General features: G+C 39.7%; 2 protein-coding genes across 3 annotated transcripts in view; both read right to left on the minus strand.

Moving 5' to 3' along the window:
* Positions 1 to 5,587, minus strand: part of tmprss6 (transmembrane serine protease 6) — a 12,278-nt gene extending 6,691 nt beyond the window's left edge. The window contains exons 1-10 of the mRNA XM_016509436.1: positions 4,758 to 5,587; positions 4,509 to 4,638; positions 3,718 to 3,860; positions 3,390 to 3,457; positions 3,124 to 3,305; positions 2,974 to 3,015; positions 2,130 to 2,334; positions 1,914 to 2,050; positions 1,483 to 1,595; positions 64 to 173 (exon numbers count right to left, since the gene is read on the minus strand). Of these exons, the coding sequence (XP_016364922.1) occupies positions 64 to 173; positions 1,483 to 1,595; positions 1,914 to 2,050; positions 2,130 to 2,334; positions 2,974 to 3,015; positions 3,124 to 3,305; positions 3,390 to 3,457; positions 3,718 to 3,860; positions 4,509 to 4,638; positions 4,758 to 4,802 (1,175 nt within the window). The 5' untranslated portion in view covers positions 4,803 to 5,587. The remainder of the gene's footprint in view (positions 1 to 63; positions 174 to 1,482; positions 1,596 to 1,913; positions 2,051 to 2,129; positions 2,335 to 2,973; positions 3,016 to 3,123; positions 3,306 to 3,389; positions 3,458 to 3,717; positions 3,861 to 4,508; positions 4,639 to 4,757) is intronic.
* Positions 5,588 to 7,063: 1,476 nt separating this feature from the next.
* LOC107705913 (interleukin-2 receptor subunit beta-like) lies at positions 7,064 to 21,825 on the minus strand. Of its 2 annotated transcripts, XM_016509437.1 has the most exons (12): positions 21,773 to 21,825; positions 21,380 to 21,508; positions 13,989 to 14,096; positions 13,106 to 13,209; positions 11,844 to 11,967; positions 11,499 to 11,583; positions 11,273 to 11,375; positions 10,920 to 11,050; positions 9,991 to 10,186; positions 9,762 to 9,867; positions 8,660 to 8,762; positions 7,064 to 8,142 (listed from the first exon to the last, which is right to left on the minus strand). In XM_016509437.1, the coding sequence occupies exons 4-12, from the start codon at positions 13,173 to 13,175 to the stop codon at positions 7,531 to 7,533; spliced, it is 1,530 nt and encodes a 509-aa protein (XP_016364923.1). In that variant the 5' UTR covers positions 13,176 to 13,209; positions 13,989 to 14,096; positions 21,380 to 21,508; positions 21,773 to 21,825; the 3' UTR covers positions 7,064 to 7,530. The 2 variants fall into 2 exon arrangements, with proteins under 2 accessions (XP_016364923.1, XP_016364924.1); XM_016509438.1 differs by lacking the exon at positions 21,773 to 21,825 and having other exon boundaries at positions 13,989 to 14,047; positions 21,380 to 21,411.
* Between the last annotated feature and the right edge of the window lie 7 nt (positions 21,826 to 21,832).

A 21,832-nucleotide genomic window follows, 5' to 3' on the forward strand; every position in this document is an offset into this window, starting at 1 on the left:
CACACACACACACACACACACACAAACACTCTCACACACACACACTCACACTCACACACTGACCTGCGGCTCTGGATGCTCCATCTGCCCTGTGTGCAGGTCTGACTGTAACTGGCACGGTTCAGCTCGTATCCTTCAAAGGACAGAGTCAGACCGAACTCCACCGACGGCACCTGAACACACAGATACAGAGACACAGTCAGCCTGACTTTAGTTCTTCTGTGAAACACTGCGCCGATTCCCGCTTCACATGCAGTTACAACTCATGCATATTAAAAACAACTGGAAAAGCGTCATATGACCTCAGAAGACCTGAATATATTAGTGCACGAAAGCTTGAAGCTGCAGTCTACATTCACAGCGCTGTAAATTATTTTTCAGTGTTTTAAAGATTATTGGAGTATGTTTTCCAAGAAAATGATATGTCAGTCTTTCTATTTCAAAATTTCTCATTTAATGCAATGCTACTTGCTGCTTCTTTGTAATGATTTGTGAAATGTACGAGGAATTTCTGAATGAAAATCATTTTACACCAATTGTTGCTAGTTGCATGCTCTACTGTTTGAGCTACAGGAAAGCTACATTTCAACCCTTTAAGAAAATTAATAGTGTCAATTCTGATTTCATGTCGACTTTAAAGCGTGTAAGTCCAGTTAAAGGGATAATTCACCCAAAAATTATCCCATGATTTACACACGCTCAAGCCACCCTAGGTGTGTATGACTTTCTTCTTTCAGACGAATACAATCGGAGTTAGATTTAAAAATGTCCTGGCTCTTCCAAGCTTTATAATGGCAGTGAATGGGTGTTGAGATTTTGAAGCCCAAAAAAGTGCGTCCATCCATCATAAAAAGTGCTCCTCGTGGCTCTGCGGGGTTAATAAAGGCCTTCTGAAGCGTAGCGTAGAGAGAGCAAAACAAAACACCGGTCACAAATTAGAAGTACAAAACAAGGATTTGTAAAGAAAAATGTCGGAGGATTTTGATATAAGCCAAGAGGAGACTGGTTTTCCTTTGCTGTAAACAAAACTCGGTTCTCGCGAGACTAGCATATTCTCACCAGAGCTTACGCTACGCCTACGTCATCCAGTGGAACGCCACTCTCTCGTGAACGTGCGTACGACAGTAAGCGGAAGCTATTACAGTTTATAAAGTTTAAATATGGATATGTTTCTTACACAAACGCATTGATTCGCTTCAGAAGGCCTTTATTAACCCCCCGGAGCCGTGTGGGGCACTTTTTATGATGGATGAACGCACATTTTTGGGCTTCAAAATGTCAACACCCATTCACTGCCATTATAAAGCTTGGAAGAGCCAGAACAATTTTTAATATAACTCAGATTGGATTCGTCTGAAAGAAGGAAATCATATAACTAAACAAATCCATCACTAAGTAAATACTAGGTGAGTAAATTTTTGATTTTCATTTTTGGGTGAACTATCCCTTTAAATGCGCTGAATTGTCTGATGACAGTCTTACAGTGAAGATCCAGGTGCAGTTGGTGTCGGGAGGGTAATAACTGGGGTAGAAGGGCGTCTGTAAAATGCCCTGGACACCGTCTGTCTTCTCTAACACAACACTGTAGGAACAATCTGTAACACAAACACAAAACCTCAGGATCGCTTAACAACACTCCAGACAAAAGAATTACAGTGAAGTAATGAAATCTCTATTCAATCTGCATCAGTTCCACATTGTAAGAAAAAAATCTGTAGAGTAATGAAACTTGGACAGGTGTACAGACATTTCCTTTAACCCTAAAACACAACAAAATGCAATGCATAATTCAAAATACAGATATATTGAAAATATGAACAAAAAATACAAATAAATAAAATTATTAAAATATAAATAAAAAATTGAAAAATAATAAAAATACAGAAATATTTTATTCATTAGTGATGCATTACCCTGGTCCGGCCAGGCTCGCACGCTCAGTGAAAACGGATCCTTGTAACTGTACAGACCCTGTTTCCAAACCACCGTCATCCAGTCAGCAGACGACAGCAGCTGCACCGTCTGCTCGTACCGACTGCAGCCGTAAAGCCTGAGAGAGACGAGACCCTCGATCAGAATCTGTGCGTGTGACACGCATGATGTGAACCAGAGATGAGTACGAGTCTCACGAGGTGATGAGACGAGAGTCTGTCGGCGTGACCGAGTCGTAGATGATCAGACGGTCGCGACACTCGCTCAGGAGCCACTCGACCCTGAGCTCCAGCCGGGAGCCTGCAGGGGCCCTCAGGTGCCACAGACACGACGAGCGCTGCATGTTCGGCCCCTCCAGAACCACCGGCTCCGCCGAGACCAGAGACGTGTAGCGATAGCAGTCTGTGAGGAGACAGAGGCTTTCAGGGGAAATAACACTCGGGACTGACGAGTCTCCAGATGTTCGGGTGGACAGTCAGAATATTACCACTGGTAAAGCACGGCACGACTAGTTAGGGTTAACTAACTCCTATATTTGTTAAAGGAATAGTTCATCCAAAAATGAAAATGAGCTGTAAATGTGCTCACCCTCAGTTCATCTGAGATCAGGATGAGTTTGTTTTCCTATGAACGAACAAACTCAGCTGGTGTGTTGGTGGTTTTTATTGGATGTATGAAGCCAATTCACTTAACAGAAAATCACATTAACTATCAACATCAACCACAAACAAACACAATCCTGACTGTCTTCATCTTCAGCATTACATCTATTTATTTGGCAGCTCAAACCCAACTAATCAAATGCTCTGACTGTAAAGTGTGCTAGTTGCCTTTCTTTGCAGTAAATGACACCTGATGTGAATTTTGTGATCTAATAAATGATTTTCAAGTGTGATTTAATACTGTTTGATGCCACTTTATTATCAAAACTGATATAAAAGATGTGATCAAAATGCGTGAAAATGAATTAAAACCTTTGAATTATTGTTTTAAAAATCACACCGCAAAATTAGAAAAAACAAAACAAAATCAAAATCATACCAAATGTAGCTTGAAAAAGATCTATAACTTTGGGGTGGGTTTCTGGAAAGTAGAAAAACACAAATCAACACAAAGCAGTAAAAACAAGTGAACAAAAACACAGCAGAAGTTATCACGCATGTGTCTGACTGAGTGTGAAGGTGATGTTACCGGTGAAGCTGAGCGAGGGCAGCAGCAGATGGAAACCCTCGTATCTGCTGATCTGCTGAGCGTCGCTGAAGCGCTGCAGTTCTCTGAACACACTCTCGTTCAGTCGCTGGATGCTCACCGTCTCCACACGACTGCTAGGAACCGACAGACGCAGCCAGAGATGAGCCACCACACTGCCGTTCCTACAGGAACACCAGAGGAACAGATGAAGATGCTGCAGACCTCCGCTCATGAAACACAGAGGGACGGAGAGCAGCGCTCCTCACCCGAACGCAAACACCGCCGTGGAGTTGAAGTATCTGGACAGGTCTGTGCACTTCAGCAGCTTCTCCACCTGTCAGAGAGAAAACAAACCACGTTCTGTGTGCATCTGTGCATTCAAACTCACCAGCAGCAGTTCTCAGGATTCCTCTCTATAAGATCATCCAGACCAGGGTTGTTAGATTTGCCTATTATGACATGTTCTAGTATAAAACAGCTAGTTAGAGTTAACTGTATCGGTGGTGTGCTAGCTTGACCTGACTAAACCGTGCTGGTTTTCCAGCTGTGTTGTGCTGGTTTGATCAGAGGAAGGACTGTGATGTTCAGACTCACCATGTTTTGCACAGACGCAGACGCCGCTCTGAACTCTGAGCTCTCGTGGCTCGACAGACTGACAGAGAAGTTCAGATTGAGTATAGAAACACTGGCTGTGTACTGCTGGACCAGCCGCGGCTCCAGAACCCACACCCTGTACTCTATACACACACACACACACACACACACACAAACACAAACACACACACACATACAAATATATATATAGTGTACATCAGCTGGATCCCTCTGACTGTGATTCTGTTTTTCAGTAAAACATTTCAAGTTTTTTATTTAGTATTTTGCAGTAATGACGTGTGTGTGTGTGTGTATATATATGTGTTTGTGTGTGTGTGTGTGTGTATATATATGTGTGTGTGTGTATATATATATGTGTTTGTGTGTGTGTGTGTGTGTGTGTATGTATATATATGTGTGTGTGTATATATATGTGTGTGTGTGTGTATGTATATATATATGTGTGTGTGTGTATATATATATGTGTTTGTGTGTGTGTGTGTGTGTGTGTATGTATATATGTGTTTGTGTGTGTGTGTGTGTGTATGTATATATGTGTGTGTGTGTGTGTTTGTTTGTGTGTGTGTGTGTGTGTGTAGAGTATGTACACACACACACACATAACAGATGCATTGTTTTCCTGAACTAAACTCCTCTGTCAATATGTTTCACTTTAACAGTAAATTGATTCTGTCATCTTCTCCCATCTTCTATAATCCACTACTAACTAGTTTTAGTTTCGCTACATTGACACTTGAATGTGCTGAACGCATGTGTGACTCTTTCCTCACCCAGAAAGTACCATATAAGAGATGAAGATCCTGCCAAGACGAGGATGATGATGGTGAAGATGAGGCCAATCAGCCATTTCGGGAAGCTCCTCCTCCTTTTTTGGGTCTGATCCGGATCGGCGCGAGGAACCTGTGGATAAACACAAAACACGGGAATACTGAGAGAAACACTCCAGAGATCTCTCTCAGGTGCTGTTGTGCAGCGGTAATGTTTGATTAAACTGCTCTCTTTCTCTCTCTCTCTCTCACAGTGTCTCGATTCGGATCCGATCTGAATTGGTTCCCGAGCTCCATCACGAACCGGACCGTTATCTCGCGCTCATCCTCGGCTCCGTGAACAGACTCTCGGTCCCGATTCTGGTGGTTCTTAGCAGGACTCACACAAGCTCGGCTCTTCACATGTTCTGCGGGAGTCGCAGTGTTTGTCGGTCCAAAGTTCGCAGCGGATCAATAATCGGCTGCTCTGAGGACAGTCCACGGCAGCCGCAGTTTTCATTTAAACGCGAGATTGTGTGAGAATATGAATAACGGGTCTCTTAACAACAGTCAACGCCCGGCAACACGCGCTCACCTGCGCGACGCCCGTGACGTCACTGTGTCGGGTCTCACCTGTGCGCGCGATGCTCCTCTGGGACTCACTCCTTGGACAGAAGTAAACTCTGCTCGAGTGATACATTTTGCCACTTCAGTTCATGCATTTCAATGCATTAGCTGTTCATTGTAATTTTACACTTATGCTTGATCATCTATGATTATGTGTGTATTTTTCCATTACAAATCAGCACTTTTATCCTAAGCTATAGTGTACGATAGGATCTAAGCACGAGGATCAAACAGTTCCATGAAACTGCAATTTTATTTAATTTAAAACTCATTAATTTATAGTCACCAATTACCCATATTAAACCTGTGAAAAGACATTTTTTTTCAACCAGACTTGTTCAAGGAAGCTTCTACTTGTCCACCGTCCACGATGTATTCAAGCGAATCTCAGAAACAGCTGAGAAAAACACAGTTGGGATGCATCACTTTGGAGTACATTACAAAGCCATCTCTGGGGTTCTTATAAAAAAATAAATAATTCAACATTCATCTCTGCAGTGCGATAATATCATCATGATTCCGTCCCCAAAATTAATTTTTTTACCAGATTTCTTTTGGTTGCTGCAATTTATATTTCTGTTTTGCAACAATGACCTTTTTTATTAAACACATTTCTTGCCATACCCCATACAGTCCCTGACACACAGCAAATACGTTTCTACTATAACACTCATAGGTCTGTAATACCTAAGAAAGGAGAAATCTATCTGTTGTCATTCACTTTAGTGGCACTGAGAAACAATGCTGTTGAGTGTCCATCAAAAAAAAAAAGGCTTTTCTGACCCATACTAACAGAAACAGTCAGTCTGAGCACAAAGATGCTTTAATATATTATTTGCAATTGCTGAGAACTACTGGCTTCTCTTACATTCAACAAAGACATCATTTTCAACATACATTTCAATGCAAAAATCAAACACATGACATGAAATGGTATATAAAAATATCATAAACAAAATGACAATAACCGTGATAAGTCCAAGCTGCTCAAAAGAACGTTTCACTTCTGCTTGTGTGTTTCTGTCTCATGTTAGCCTTGATGTCCCTGCTGCCAAACATCTTAAAAATAGAAATTATATATGATGATAATATTCAGGGTGAAGAATGTTATAAATCGTCTCACCTGAAACTAATAATTTTCTAAACATCTAGTTTTCCTTGGAGTCGTTCCATGTAAACTGAATGGTAGAATTTTAGTGAAAAGAAACAGGAAGCGGTGCTTTGTGTTTCGCCTGGTTTCGCCCGCAGATCCTGCGCTCGTTCTGAGACTGCATCTGCGTCACACAAACCTGCTGAGATCAGGAGTGACTCTCACATTGTCCTGCTCATACAACAGCACACAGAAGCAGATCCCGTCGTGTCAACCACCTGCAGTCACCAAAACTCCTCTCATCATTTATGCTCCGTCATGTCATTCCTAACCTGGCAGACTCTGGTCTTAACAACCAGTTAACCGAGTGATAATCAGTCTTGTTTCGGATTCAATGAGTCCAATCTGCCCTTAAAAAGTTATGACCGTTCTTGAAGAACAAAGTTAGATGACTAACTGTTAAGACTAGTGCAACCAGCAACTGAATAACTTTCTATTTTCTGTGGAACACAAATGGAAATGTTTAGCAGAATGTTCACGCTGCTCTTTTCCATGCAATGAAAGTGCAAACGATATATGTGTCTTAAGTCACTGGGGTATATTTGTAGCAATAGCCAACAATACATTGTATGGGTCAAAATTATTGATTTTTCTTTTATGCCAAAAATTACTTTACCAAAGTAAAGATCATGTTCCATGAAGATATTTTGTAAATTTCCTACTGTAAATATATGAAAACTTAATTTTTGATTAGTAATATGCATTGCTAAGATCTTCATTTGGACAACTTTAAAGGTGATTTTCTCAATATTTTGATTTTTTTGCACGCTCAGATTCCAGATTTTCAAATAGTTGTATCTCAGCCAAATATTGTCCTATCCTAACAAACCATACATCAATGGAAAGATAGTTTATTCAGTTTCAGATGATCTACAAATCTCAATTTTGAAAAATTGACCCTTATGACTGGTTTTGTGCTCCAGGGTCACGAATAGGTATCATAACAGTTGTCCATATGAATCTAGTCTTTCGAAGTCATTCGTGTGTGGAACTGAAACAGCGAAACTCTTTCTGTGCAGCTGTGGGTCACTGAATGGACTCAGACACTCCAGCAGAATCATCTCCGTTTGTGGAAGTCATGAGGGTGAGCAGAACGAACGCTCATGTTTTGACAGACAGCACTTCAGTTCACACACAAAAACTCACTCTCAAGCTTTCTCATTTTCACTGAAGTTACAGACTAAGCTTGTCAATTTCTGTGTAGCCCAAAGCGTGCTTCGCTCTGATAACGTCATATCCACTGCTGAGTGAACGTTTTGGCCTTCAACACTAACTCTGCACGTTTTTCACTGGCATGTAATCGCCACTAGAGGGCTCGATCAGCCCACAGGAGCTCTGGAGGTCCAGGTCTAATCCAGGAATCGTGCGCTGAAGGCCCAGGAGCGGGTGTCTGCAGGGCTCCGGCGCGGGCAGATCCTGGGGCAGGTTTAAGCCCAGAGGACTGGGCAGCTCCGTCTCCTCCATGCTGTCCTCGGCTCCGCCTGCGAAACCTGAATCTGGACTCTGCATGTCCTGGCGCAGCTTCTCCAGCGTCTTCAGAGAGAATTCCAGCTCTCCAGCGGCTCGAGAGACGTCGGCGCTTCGCTGAGGAAGCGTCTCGGAGCCGCTGCCGCCCCCTGGTGGCCCGTAGGAGGAGTGCACCGAGCAGGGCTCCAGAGCATCGCTCGGCCCCTTGGAACTCTGGGACATGAAGTAGGTGGAGTTTGAGAAGTTGGAGGATTTGGCGGTGCTGTCCCATGTGTCCTCCTGCAGACTGCCGCTGTTTCTGCGTGTGCTTGGGGAACCGCAGGCGTCCTGCAGCTTCAGGACCTCGACCGGACTGATGAACTCGGCGTCCGCTCTGATGAAGCTCTCGTGCGCTAAAACCGACCCCAGCCAAGACTGATGGAGAGAACGAGACGTCATGACACACAGAACAGAACAGAACAGAACGAAAGCTAACGTATGTCTGATTATCTGACGCACGGGACTCTAGGGCTGTCAAAACGGCTGAAAAACTAAATTTGAATTTTGTACTTAAATTTTATAAAAATTCGAATTATATTCGAATTTAAAATGCATAAATTCAGTTAGGATGAAGAAAAGCTTTTGGCTTCTGAGGCCACAAGAGGGCACATCTAAATGCACGTTTATTCAAAGCATAAGATAACATGACTATCTGTGGAAAAACGTGCATAATGTTTAAAATAATGTTTATAAACCAATTATAATTAAGTTGCTTAACTATAAACAAAACAGCATCATGTATGTAAGCATAGTTTAATACAAAGGGCGGAAAGCCAATCACACGGAGTACATTTTTCATTTAAAACCAAGAGATGCTGTGGGATGGGAAAAACAGCTATAAAGTCTCGATATATGTTTTTTTTCAAAGTTAAACTTGCATTAAGGGACTCACCGTGAAATTCCCTCTGTGGCTCGAGTTCAGATCACCGAAGAATTTGGAGGGATCAGGAATAAACGTGGAACCGTTCTTCTGGACCCTGAAACAAGCCACATTCCTGTGGCCCAATACTGTCATTCTGAGCTCAGAAACACACTTTGTAACAGATCGTAACAGATGTAATGTCTCTCGTATAACCTGACATGTTCTCGTTTAAATAAATAATTTACAATCGTTTTTTGAGGTCATGAGGGATAATTGTGAGTCAGTTGTTAAATATTTCGTTGCATTATAGTTAGTTTTTGTTATTATCGTTAGCGTTATTGTTCTAGTTAGTATAAAGGTATTTTATAGTAATTTATTATTATAGCTGTAGTTACTGTTATCATTTCATTATAGTTATTATTATAGTTATTTATTTTATTGTGGTTATCATTATAGTTATAGTTATTGTAATTCTAGTCATAGTTATTGTTATTATTGGTATCGTTATCGTTATAGCTACTGTTATCATTACTGTTATCATTATCATTATGGTTATCATTATAGATATTGTTTATTGTATTATAGCTATCATTATAGTTAGTCATTATTACAGTTATCATTATCGTTACTGTCGTCATTATAGTTATCGTTATTATATTTATTGTCATAGTTATTGTTATTATTAGCATTATAGTTATCGTTGTCATTATAGTTATTGTTATTATTATTATTAGCAGCATTATAGTTATCGTTGTCGTTATGGTTATCGCTTAGTTATAGTTATCGTTGTCATTATAGTTATTGTTATTATAATTATTGTCATAGTTACTGTTATTATTATTAGCTTTATAGTTATCATTATTGTTCTCGTTGTCATTATATTTATCATTATAGTAGTTCTTATTATAGTTGTCATAGTTACTGTCACCATAATATTTATTATCATAGTTATCGTTATTATTATTAGCATTATAGTTATCGTTATAGTTATCGTTGTCATTATAGTTATTGTTATTATTAGCAACATTATAGTTATCGCTGTCGTTATGGTAATCGTTTAGTTGAGGTTATCGTTGTAGCTGTTGTTTGTGGTGTGAGTGTGTCTGAAGACTCCTCACAGGTGATCACTCACCTTTTGATTCTCTTGCACTTGATGAGAATGGTGAAGATTAATATGATGGCCAGAGTGATTCCCGTCAGCGTGATTCCTGCCACCAAGGAATCCAGAGGGAGAATCTCTGAAGAGGCAGATGAGAGCGTTAGCGTATGGCAACACATGAATGTGTGTGTGTGTGTGTGTGTGTGTGAGTGAGTGAGTGTGAGTGTGTGTGTGTGTGTGTGTGTGTGAGTGTGTGTGTTACCTGGTGTGTGGGGCGTCTGACCCGCAGCAGATGTCCAGCTGTACTCTTCACTCCAGTCGCTCCACTCAGCATTGGGCAGTTTACTCTCTTGATACTTGACTCTCACCCTGATCACGTACTGCTGATTTAAGATCAAACGTTCCTCTTGCAGCTTCAAATGAGTTTCTGTAGTTGTTCCGATAAGGTCCTCCACATCCTACACAGACATTGACAGAATGAAGCATTTCTGCTGTGATGAACGCTGACAGAGTCACAGTGAGACGGCTCTGAATCTGCCTTCAGATGCACATCATCTAAACATCCTCTGTCTTTAACCATTACAGTTTGTTTTACAGTCGCTTACACACTAAAGTACTCGAGACACACTCCTAGTAACACATCTCCTCAAACCAAGTCAGCAAAACTGCAAGCACATTATCAGCTTGCAACTGTATAACAAAACGTTTGCAACACACTGAACACTTTTCTCCACAGACACTCAACACTGACAGCTCATGGAGTTCTGGAAAACGCTGACATTCATTTACTGATTCCCTCCACTTACAGCTCACATCAGAAAACACTTACAGCTCTTTCCTTCATTTTGAGAAAGAAAGAAATGATTTCCACCCTTTGTATTTATTGCTGAATATGCTGTACACAGTATTTGTGAGCACACTGAACATGCACAAGATTCTCGTGTTTGGCATCCGTGTGTAACTGGAGTGTGAATAAGCTAATCATCTGTTGGTTATATGAGTTGTGATGCAAGAGATGTGTGATGCTTTGCATATTGTTTTGTGTGTGTGTGTGTGTGTGTGTGTGTGTGTGTAAAGTTTAGAAAAAAGAAGCCACAATTTCAGAAATCATGTACAAGCAACTGTCAAAAGTGAAGTTTTTGTTGTGGAAAAAATAAAAAAGGTGGACATAAGAGAGGTTGATATGCTCACCTTCCAGCTCTGAGCAGCAGATCTGTACTGGACCCCAAACTCAGGCTGCAAGTAAGTTTTTAAAGAATCGAAACTCCAAGAAACATTGATCCCATGAACTTCCAATGTCTGAGCAGGAGCCACTTTCACGTCTGCACACAGAAACACAACATGATCGCTCAAGCAAACAGTTATCAGAGCTGAGCAATAGCTCAGACTGGAGCCAGAACAGGTTTGTGAGGAACAGAAGCCATGACAAAGTGTCTCTCGCTCACTAATGAACTCCTGCTTCACACATGTAAACATTAGTGATTGACACACTCTCCAGCTTCGGTTCCAGAACGTGTCCGTGTGAGTTATTATATTTGACTCACCACTATCACGTCCCATATGTTTTGCTATTTCAGCCACAGGATTTGTGTAGTTTTCACACCGGACTTCTTCATGTAATTCGGCCGTTAATGACATTTTACCTCTCTGCAGCAGAAAAGAAAGAAACAATGCATCTGTATGGCGCGTCACAAGTTTGTTTCGGGTTTCAACTCAATGCTGGATGATCAACAAGACATCAAATGAACTCAAACAAGTGGGATCAGTCACCTTGCTTTCAAAGACCACGGTGGCAGAGCGTATGTGAGGCTGCATCGGGTCTGCGATCAAATCCGCCTTATTTTTTTCCTGCCATCTGAAATCATAGAAAATGAATAAATCATTCACATATAAAAATGAAGCGCATACACTTTAGATTTTATTTTTCTACTTTTACCTCACAAGCTAACCAATAAATCAATCCGTAGAATTAAGAGAAAGGAACATAAAACTCTTTAGACACTAAAGAAGCAACAGAAAACTGTTCCACGTTCATGAGTTCTGGATCCTGTACAATATAAAGGCTGATTGTTTAATCACAAGCTAAATACATTATGAAGTCACATTCTTCCTTACGTCTTCTCAACTGATACAGTAATCCAGCATTTGGTCTCGGGTCGGACCGGAGGGATTACGTCCAGTTTTGAGGTGTCCCAAACACATGTGAAGGTGTTGTGGAAATCATTTTGACACTTTAAACCTAGAGAAAGAGCAACATTTCAGCAATTCAACCTAAAAATAAAGATTGGAAAGTTTTCACAGTGATACCACAGAATAACCATTTTTAGGTCCCCAAATAACCGTACAGAAAAGACATCATAAAAGAACCATGTTTATTTTATTAATCTAAAGAACCTTTTTTTCCATTTTAGAGACCCTTTTTTTGCAATGGAAATCTTTTTGGATGTTAAAGGTTTTTCATAGAGCCATCAATGCCAATTAAGAACCTTTGATTTTAAAGGAGACATATTATGCCCCTTTTTACAATATGTAATATAAGTCTCTGGTGTCCCCAGAATGTGTCTGTGAAGTTTCAGCTCAAAATACTCCACAGATCATTTATTATTTCATTTTGAAAATGCCTATTTTCAGTGGAAGCAGAAACCCGCTGTTTTCGTGCGTGTCTCTTTAAATGCAAATGAGCTGCTGCTCCCCGCCCCCTTTTCCAGAATAGAGCTGCCGCATTACAGCTCGCACCTGCTGAAAAACATCTGTTTTGGTTCTGATTCATGTTTATGGCGCTGAAATCATGCGTTTTAAACCATATGAGTTTAAACTTCTGATATATGGTTTTCTGAGCACACACATCCGAAGCACACGCACAGAAAGCGGCTGTCACAGCATGTGAGTACTAAACTAAGCTCTCATTTTCACACACAAGTTCACGCAGAAGTGCTCGTTTTCTCAGACGCTTGCAGAAAAAGGCTTCCCAAAACAAAGTTACTGGGTTAAACTTTTTCCTTGGTTGGTAGATGCACCGGGGACCTGATTATAGCACTTAAAACCTTTAAGTGAAAAGCACACACATTTACAGTGCGTGTGTGTTTGTGTTTCACTTGTGTTAGACCCTATACCTACCAATCTATTAAAAGAGATCAATCTTAACAAATCAAATGTATCTGACTGTTATTTGTAGAACTAAATGAAAAGTATCTTATTGATCACAAGTTCATTATGGAGTACCGCAAGGCTCAGTAGTAGGACCGTTACTTTTTACCCTGTAACGGCTGTATAGCTGGTTTTGTCAGATTTAACCGCTAACAAGACAAATAGACAAACTTAGTAAACACACACATACAGATCACAACACAAACACAAAGCCCGTCAGGAGTTCTTACTTTGATCTGCAAGAGCTGAATATGATGGCATCATCATCATCATCATCATCATAATAGCCAGAGTCTGCATGATGGCGTTTTCGTCCCAGCATGCATCTAGAAATCTGTGGGAGACAGAGAGACCTACATTTATCACATGTGTAATTGTTGCTTATTTTCTTGTAAAACGCACAGAACATGACAAATAAAGCTTCGCATTCATTTTCCTTCCCCCAACGCTCACACACTCGACAGGTGGAAAAACCCAAAGCCACAGACAGAAAGAGCAAATACACAGATCATCACCCACAGACTCAGAGATATGAGACACAGAGCTTCTAACGTGTGATTCGGAGCACGATAGTACCGCTACACGGCCGTTAACCACATGACCGAACACACTTCTGAATGAGCGCGTGACAGACTCGATGGGACACGCTATAATTAACAATGTGTGCTCTGAAATATCTTTGATTGAAAGTCTTTGATTTTCTTTGCTTCCTGCTTGAATGAACTGTAAATAATAATCATCAATAAAATGGAGAAAAGAAAGAAAGAAAAATATCAGCACTTCAGTTTTTGGTTAGGGTTAACTATTAAATCAACACACTCATATTTCAGAAAAATGTTCAAAACTTGGAAATGACACAAATGGCCTGGGAGTATTTTATCATATTATATTTGAGCTTTAATCACCATTGAAGGGAAACATGTGATGATGGTGATGCTGCCTCATTACATCAGATGTTCATTCATTTCAAATCATCCTCTCCATCAAAATAGAGTTTTGTATAGAGAGTTCATACATACTTGATTTTTGTCTAAAAACTCAAGTGTTCAAGCAGAAGCTTCGCGCTGACAGGTGTGTGCAGAGACTCAGAGTGAATAAAAGCGTGTTACATACGTGTGGAGCGGAGACGTCCCAGCGCTGAGCGTCGCGATGTCACTTGCTCATGTTCCCATCTGAGAGCGAGATCACACACACTGCAGGGTTAAAAGAGCGCAGCCCTTCCTGTCACACACACACACACACACACACACACACACAGGTAGAGAAACAGGTCATGGATTAAGCCAGCGCTGGGCTGTTGTGGTGACATTTATCAGGGCAGGAAACAAGAAGCGTGTAGGAGGAGACTGCTGTTCTCCCTCACTCTCCTGTTCATTACAACACACTCATTACAACACACTAACTCACTGTGTGTGTGTGTGTGTGTGTGTGTGTGTGTGTGTGTGTGTTTTCAGGGCCTCACATTTCCGAGAAGCTTTAAATGAGAGAAGTGACCACAGTTTGTGGTTATGCTCCTGAAACCCCTTTACGGCTCTAGTAAATATCTATCTATCTATCTATCTATCTATCTACAGTCAAACCAAAAATTATACAGACACCAGGTATAATTTTTTGATATTTTGTTACTAGTGGGTGCTGGACACTACAGTTCATTTATGTAAGCGAGGAGAGCAAAATAAATTAAAAACTGTGACATATTATACCCAAAACTTGTTCATACAGTGGACTACCAGTAAAACTGATAAAAATGTGGGACCAAAAATCATTCAACTCTGCGTTCTTGTCATATTTTATTACCATTTTCTAAACTATAGCGAATAATCTGTGATAACGTGTGGAAGGTATGTGAATAAATTTAGTTTTGACTGTATCTATCTATCTATCATCAATCTGTCTGTCTGTCTATCTATCTATCTTTCTCTTGTTCTGTTTTCTCGATCTCTGTGTTCTTGTCGCTGAAGGTTTACCGCACATCTATCTGAGAGGCTGCACCTGTTTTTCTCTCTCGTCAGTGTGAGTCTGAGCAGAAACAGGTGCGATGTTCTCATTTCACTCTTTCAGAAAACAAAACTCCATCAGTAGCTGAATGATTAGTCCGTGTCAGTTAATGCTGATATCAGTTGATGTGATTTCCAGATAAGTTGATCCATTATTCAGAAAACCTCTCATTTGTTTCCTGTGTTTAAGCGCAGAATGTTTCTGTGAAGCCGACAGCATTATCGGTTCAACATTACAGGAATAAATGTAGACGGCCTCTTCTCGTGTACGCATATGCTGCTATCCTGAGATTTAGATGGAGAATAAGACAGAAGCACAGGAGATACAAACAGCTGCTGAACAGCCCTAAAACACTGATCTAATACCCGCTCTTCATCTGCTCATCTGATCCCATCAGCTACACCAGAACGGTTCCCATCTCTCCCAGCATCACTACTGCAATCTGAATCCTTGCATGATCTCTGACTCTCTGTGTGCAGCAGGTCCGATACGGTTTACCCTTACCTCGATAACTGCTCTCCTTCCAGTGACTGAATCTAATATGGAAGTACAACTAACGTGTCCGTTCACTTCAAACACTGTCTAGCGCTCATAAGGAAAGTTTGACACATATTTATCACTCACCAGAATTCAGTCAGACGTCACAAACACACATGCGATCTCAGCCTTCTTCAAACATTTCAATCAAGTCACCTTTATTTCTATAGCGCTTTATACAGTACTGATGTGTCAAAGCAGCTTTACAGAGTCTAACAGTGAGCTGATAATGCAAGAGGACAATAGAAAACAGTCACTTTATCAGTTAAAGGCAGTTCATTGTTGATTCAGTCTGCAGTAGCACGTAGTCGTTTTGACGCGATCGACCCGAGTTCGAATCCGCCTTTTGCCGAACTTTTTTTTCTCCCTTTTCAAATCGCATAGCGCATCGGAAAGGCATTTATTTTCAATAAAAATGAAGGAAATACTCGAAAAGTTGAAAATAAGGCATCGGGTAGGTGTAGGGAGGGCTTTATTGTCCCAATAAAGTGGCACACATTTTTTTATTTGAATTAAAATTATAATTTACACTCAATACGTTATTATTGCATACTGTTTTATAATTGACCACAATAGTGAAGTGCAGATAATGAAATTGCAGAAAATCCTGCTATTTTATCATCGTGTAAATGGAATCTATAACTATTTGCACTTAGTGTAAAGCATACGGCTAAGAAAATACTGCTATTTATACTTAGTGTAAATAGCATCTATTGCTAAGAAAATATGTTTTTTTCACTTAGTGCACATAGACGCTGCCGTTGATTTTTGATTCAGTTTATTATTGTTTATTTTGATATTTATTCATTTAAAATGTTTTATTTAATGCGTGTAATTTTAGTTTGTTTTTGCTGTAGAGCTACAATTGTAATTTGTAAATAATACAATTTAATTACAATTTATTTACTTTTATGCTTTATTAAAGTTCTGTTTTGACTTTTTTCCCCCATAATATTTGGGGGAGGGGCACAACAACACCATTCTGCTTAGAGCACCCATTTAGCCAGCAGCGGCCCTGATTGTGTGTGCAATCAAGTCGACAATATTGCCAGAAATTGTGCCCCCAACTAAGCAAGCCAAAGGCAACAGTGGCAAGGAACCTCCATCTGTGACAGAAATGGAGAAAAAACCTTAGGAGAAACCAGGCTCAGTCGGGGGGCCAGTTCTCCTCTGACCAGAACAAACCAGCATGGCGTGGTTTAATTCCAACCTGCAACGCACGTCAGAACTGGCATCGATTGCATCAGTTTTCATAGTAAAGCCATTCTGAGTAGAAGCATTGCATCATTCATCAGCCACATTACACTCTGTCTGAGCACACTGATGCCATCAGATGAGAATACACACATGAATGGAATCAGGCTGAACGATCATCTTCCGTAGAGCTGATTACAGCTGAACTCTAATGAATCAGCACTGAACTGACTTGATCTGAATAATAACATTATTGTGTTTCAGAGCTGCTTTACGTGGTAGCATACCTTACTAGTCTTCTAGCACGCTACAATCCATCACGCTCCCTAAGGTCGCAAAACTCTGGACTTTTGGTAGTACCTAGGATAGCAAAGTCCACTAAAGGAGGTAGAGCTTTTTCGCATTTGGCTCCCAAACTCTGGAATAGCCTTCCTGATAACGTTCGGGGTTCAGACACACTCTCTCTGTTTAAATCTAGATTAAAGACACATATCTTTGGCCAAGCATTCAAAATATAATAATTGCCATATGTACATTAACTGACAGTCACCACTGATAAGCTACCACTAAATATTGTAGAAACTTAATTTGCTGTAAAGTTGCTTTGCAATGATTTGTATCGTGAAAAGCGCTGTACAAATAAACTTGACTTGACTTGACTTGACTTTACAGCCTCGGTGGTAGCCAGCTGTGTGTTGCCAGATCCAGCTATTATAAGCGTCTTTGGACTTGCTTTTTTTTTTTCAAATAATGTGGTTGCGGTTTATATATCTTTATCTTAATTCCAAAACAAAGGATTTTAACTTATTTCAGTTTATTTTGCGTTTGGGGGATTATTTTAGTTTGTTACCGCAGTAATACCTGGCAACGCTGCATCACCAGCACTTAAACTGACAGTATAATCACAAAAAAGCAAAGAGAGCACAAGCACGTCATTGCTGACAGGACACCGCATTCAGTAAGAGAAATGCAATAATCATTGTGATATTATCCGTATGAAACTGCATCAATGCTATGAAAAACAGCAGCATAATAATACTACAGTATTGCATGAAATATGCCAAATATGCAGACGCTGGCAATGAAGAAGTCTGCGGTATTCTTTATCATATAGAAATGCTTGAGAACTATTATAGTAATAAGCATTGTTGCATGAATAATAAAATGATCCAACCCTAAAATATAGTAAAGTATCAACCAATTTTAGTGCAATAGCTGAATAAGGTCTATGTCCATCCTCCCAAAACAGAGAAAACATCTTTTACGAACATCTACATGTCTGTCACTTTTAAAGTTGATATGAGTTGCATTTGTAAGGGTTATTATAGAGCAGTTCCTAACACCTCACACAGACCTCGGTCATGTTTACTTACGACACAATCTGTTTGCATAATTGGTTCTGTTATTTATCACCGTGAAGCTGCTTTGACACAATCTTTATTGCAAAACGCACTGCAGAAATAAAGGTGACGTGACTGGATGGCATCATATAGCTTGTTTCAGGGTGTGGGTGAAGTAATCCAGAAGATAAAATAAGAAATTATCGAATTCTTGCATTTTTCCATTCTGACCATTAATGAAAAAAACACTCCTCAACCAATCGGTGAAGACTGCCTGAATCATCAGGGTTTATCAGCACTGTGCATTTTTAAATGTCTTGTTATTTCATCAGATTATAATCATCAAATTATGCATCAACCATGTGACTAAGTGTGATCTCTGCTTTCTAATACAAGGAATAATGCAGCTCTCCCTTCAGTATCCATAAAAATAGGGCACAATGTACTGCATTGATATGATTTTCCAATTTCTGTTTTTTACAGGTGTTTTACCTGTATTTTGAATTTTGAACTTCATTGCATTGCGTTTTAGGGTTCACAGAAAAGTCTGTAAAATGCATGGATAACGTCCCGGCAGAAAATGAGCAGTGCATTCTCCGTTTGTTTGGTACGTTTTTGCCAGATCAGGTCTTAAAACCAATATGAATCATTTAAATCTATTACATCAAAGCCACTAATCACTAATCAAGTTTTTCTTCTTTTACCCTGAACATTAGTGAAGAGCTTAAGGTGAAACTTGAGTGAAATCCAGGTAGATATCACTTAAATAGAACATTTTCATATTTAGTGGCATTTCAATCAAGATGTACTTTTTTGTCAAGTTATGCAAAAGTATGATAGCATTTGCATTTTGGACACTTAAAATGCTAGTTATTAAACTGACTTGCCTCAGCAAATCCATGAAGTCAGACATTGTTGGAGATGTGGCAGAAACTCAGTGATTCTGTTGAACACCTTTAGTGCAGAAATGAACTCAACTAGAGTCCACATTTATAACACACATCTGCATACAAACAACATGCTCGAGGAGATATTTTAATATTGATCTTATGAAAGTAGATGCAGTTTCGTTTGGGTTTCTGTCATTTCGGACCAATTTCAATCTTTGAATTGAGACCCAAATTCACAGGTGAAACTGAAACCAGAGAATCTTTCACTGCTTTTCACAATGACCTCCAACATGATTTAAGCAAAAATACTGCGCTATTCTCGCTTCCTCCATCACTGCAGGAGTGACTAATTTAGTCTGGTTTAGTCTGGTTTATTAATCAGGTCCAGCTGATCCAAACGCTCGTGTGTTTCTGCTGCCAGTAAAAGAGTTTCTGTTCAACTCAAAAACATTCGTGACAAATAATGACAAACCAATGGGCACACATTCCCATTTTACAAAACCAGTTTAACATCTGACAAGAAGTCAAACCCCAAAAAACCTCCATCAACCACAAGTGAAAGAGTTTCTGATGAAGTTGAGCAGGCCTAAAGTAAAACAGGATAGATACTGGTAATCTAGAGATTGAGGTCGGAAAAAAACGTGTGGTTTTACTACAGCTCCAACAAACACACACACACACACACACACACACACACACACACACAGAGTGTGTTTACGAGAAAAGAGCCGCTACATCCTCCATCAGTCCCTCACACCTCTGCTGTCACATCCTTCTCTCTGTCCTCTGCTGTTTTCCATGCTCTAATCAAACACCATCATCATCTCTGCATCAGGCTGCGGCTGCAGCGCTTCTCTTCAGTAAATCATCTACATTCTCCCGAGAAATCATCTGCCCGAGCTTTTAACCGAGCAGAGCCGATATAGAGGAATGCACTGACCTGCTGCCTTCATCTCACCACAAGCGACATTTCAGATCACTGATTCACTCGAGCTTTTCGAGATTAAGGGTTTCCCTTTTCTCTCTCTCTCTCTCTCTCTGTTTGTGTTTGAAGAAAATAAAAGGGTAAAATCCTTGCGGTCTGTTTCTCTCAGAAGAGCTTCTCTAAAAATCCCCGCTTTTCTTCCTTAAAATTTCCATCAGAGACTCGAAAACAGTCTTTTTATGACGTTATTCGGCGATTCTAGCTAAATAATGATAAAACCAGAGAGGTGAATGTATAGTTATCATACATATATGTTTTCTAATAACTTAGTCGATATCAGAATGAGCTTTATTGCCAGGTATGTTTACACATACGAGGAATTAGTTTTCGTGACAGAAGCTTCCACAGTGTAACAGAATGACAGTGACAGAACAAAAAACACAGATAATAAAAAATAAAAAAAATAGAAAAAGTAAATAAGGAATAAAAATATATAAATTGACAATTGTATGTACAGGTATATTATGTGCAACTTTGAGGTGTAGACTGAGTATGAGTGTTAGATACATAAGTGTATGAGTGAATAAATAGTGTGTGTTCCACAGTTATTGTTAAGTGTTCATGAGATGGATTGCCTGAGGGAAGAAACATTCCGTTTCCTTTTCAAAACTAGTAACACTTTATGGAAACTTTCAGTAGTTAGGCTACAATTACAATCTTTTTATATTGTAAGACCAATTATGAGTTTAAAAAATGAAAAGTTGATTGTATTTTCAGCTACCTTCACATTTGAATACATGGATTTGTTTGCGTTTACCGAAAAACAAACAAACAAACAAACAGAGTCGATTTCACGCCCTGTCGAAATTAAGCGCTTCTTTATCAACTCCTGAACATTGAAATGAATCTGCTGGTCAGGGGGAACACTCCCAGCTGTGATTACGAGCTCCAGCAGGACGCTTTGTATAAGTTAAATCGTGTAATTGTGGTTTTACTACAGCTCCAACAAAAACACACACACACACACACACACACACACACATACACACACACACACAAACAAACACACACACACACACACACACACACACTCTGTCGCTCTGGCGCCCCCTGCTGCGCATGCGCCGTGTTCGTCTGCTCTAACACAGCGTGTCATAGACTGTATAAAAACACTGTATTACACACACAACACACATGTAAAACTACTTCTGTGTTGTTATCATAGACACAGACCTCGTAAGTCTCGTAATTTGCTTGTGACAACAAACAAGTTATGATAGGCTATAAATATGTCGTATATTTATTTTATGTTTAAAGGAACATTTTAACATCAGAGTACCGAATTACTGAAGACTAACACGTGAGAGTAACAATTCATGCTTTAAATCCTCCATTTATACCACAATTAGCACCGAAATCTGCAACTGCTGTTGAATGCATTTTAAAAGTTGCATTTAAAATCATTTAAGCATTTGCATTTACATTTTTAAACAAAATAAATCTATTTACTGTATTTGTCCGTTTATGAATGCATTCAAATTAATAACTAATCAATGATTTCTTGGATGCTGTGTTACTTTAAATGAACTGCTCGTTAAAAGTAAAAGCATTTTAACTTACAGACTCCAGATGCGTGTTTTCAGTCTCCAAAATCTCAATAAAACCAGCTTTAGTCGTTAAAAAGGAAAGGATTGGGTTTCTGCACCAGTAACCTGATGAATGTTCAAAATCTCTTTCGTTTCGACATTTCTGTGTTGAAAGTTTGGACAGAGGCAAACAAACACGGGTCAGGGACTGTTTTTACAACACTGCTGTCAAAAATCCCTGGATGAGCTAAAAACAATCACAAGATGATTATCAAATGAGGAAAGAGTTATTGAGACACTGGGATGTTCATATGAATCATCTTTTATCAGAGCAGAGGTCAACAAATGACTGATATCTGACCCATTACAAAAGCTTATATTAACGATGAAATAGAAAGAAAGAAATATTGGACCATACTCAACAGACCGTTTTAAATGGCCTATTAAATCAACAAAATATGTTCAGAAACTTATTTCAACACTTCAA

This window comes from Sinocyclocheilus rhinocerous, unplaced genomic scaffold (genome assembly GCF_001515625.1).
Source record: "Sinocyclocheilus rhinocerous isolate Xijiao unplaced genomic scaffold, SAMN03320098_v1.1 scaffold1615, whole genome shotgun sequence".
Lineage (NCBI taxonomy): Eukaryota > Metazoa > Chordata > Actinopteri > Cypriniformes > Cyprinidae > Sinocyclocheilus > Sinocyclocheilus rhinocerous.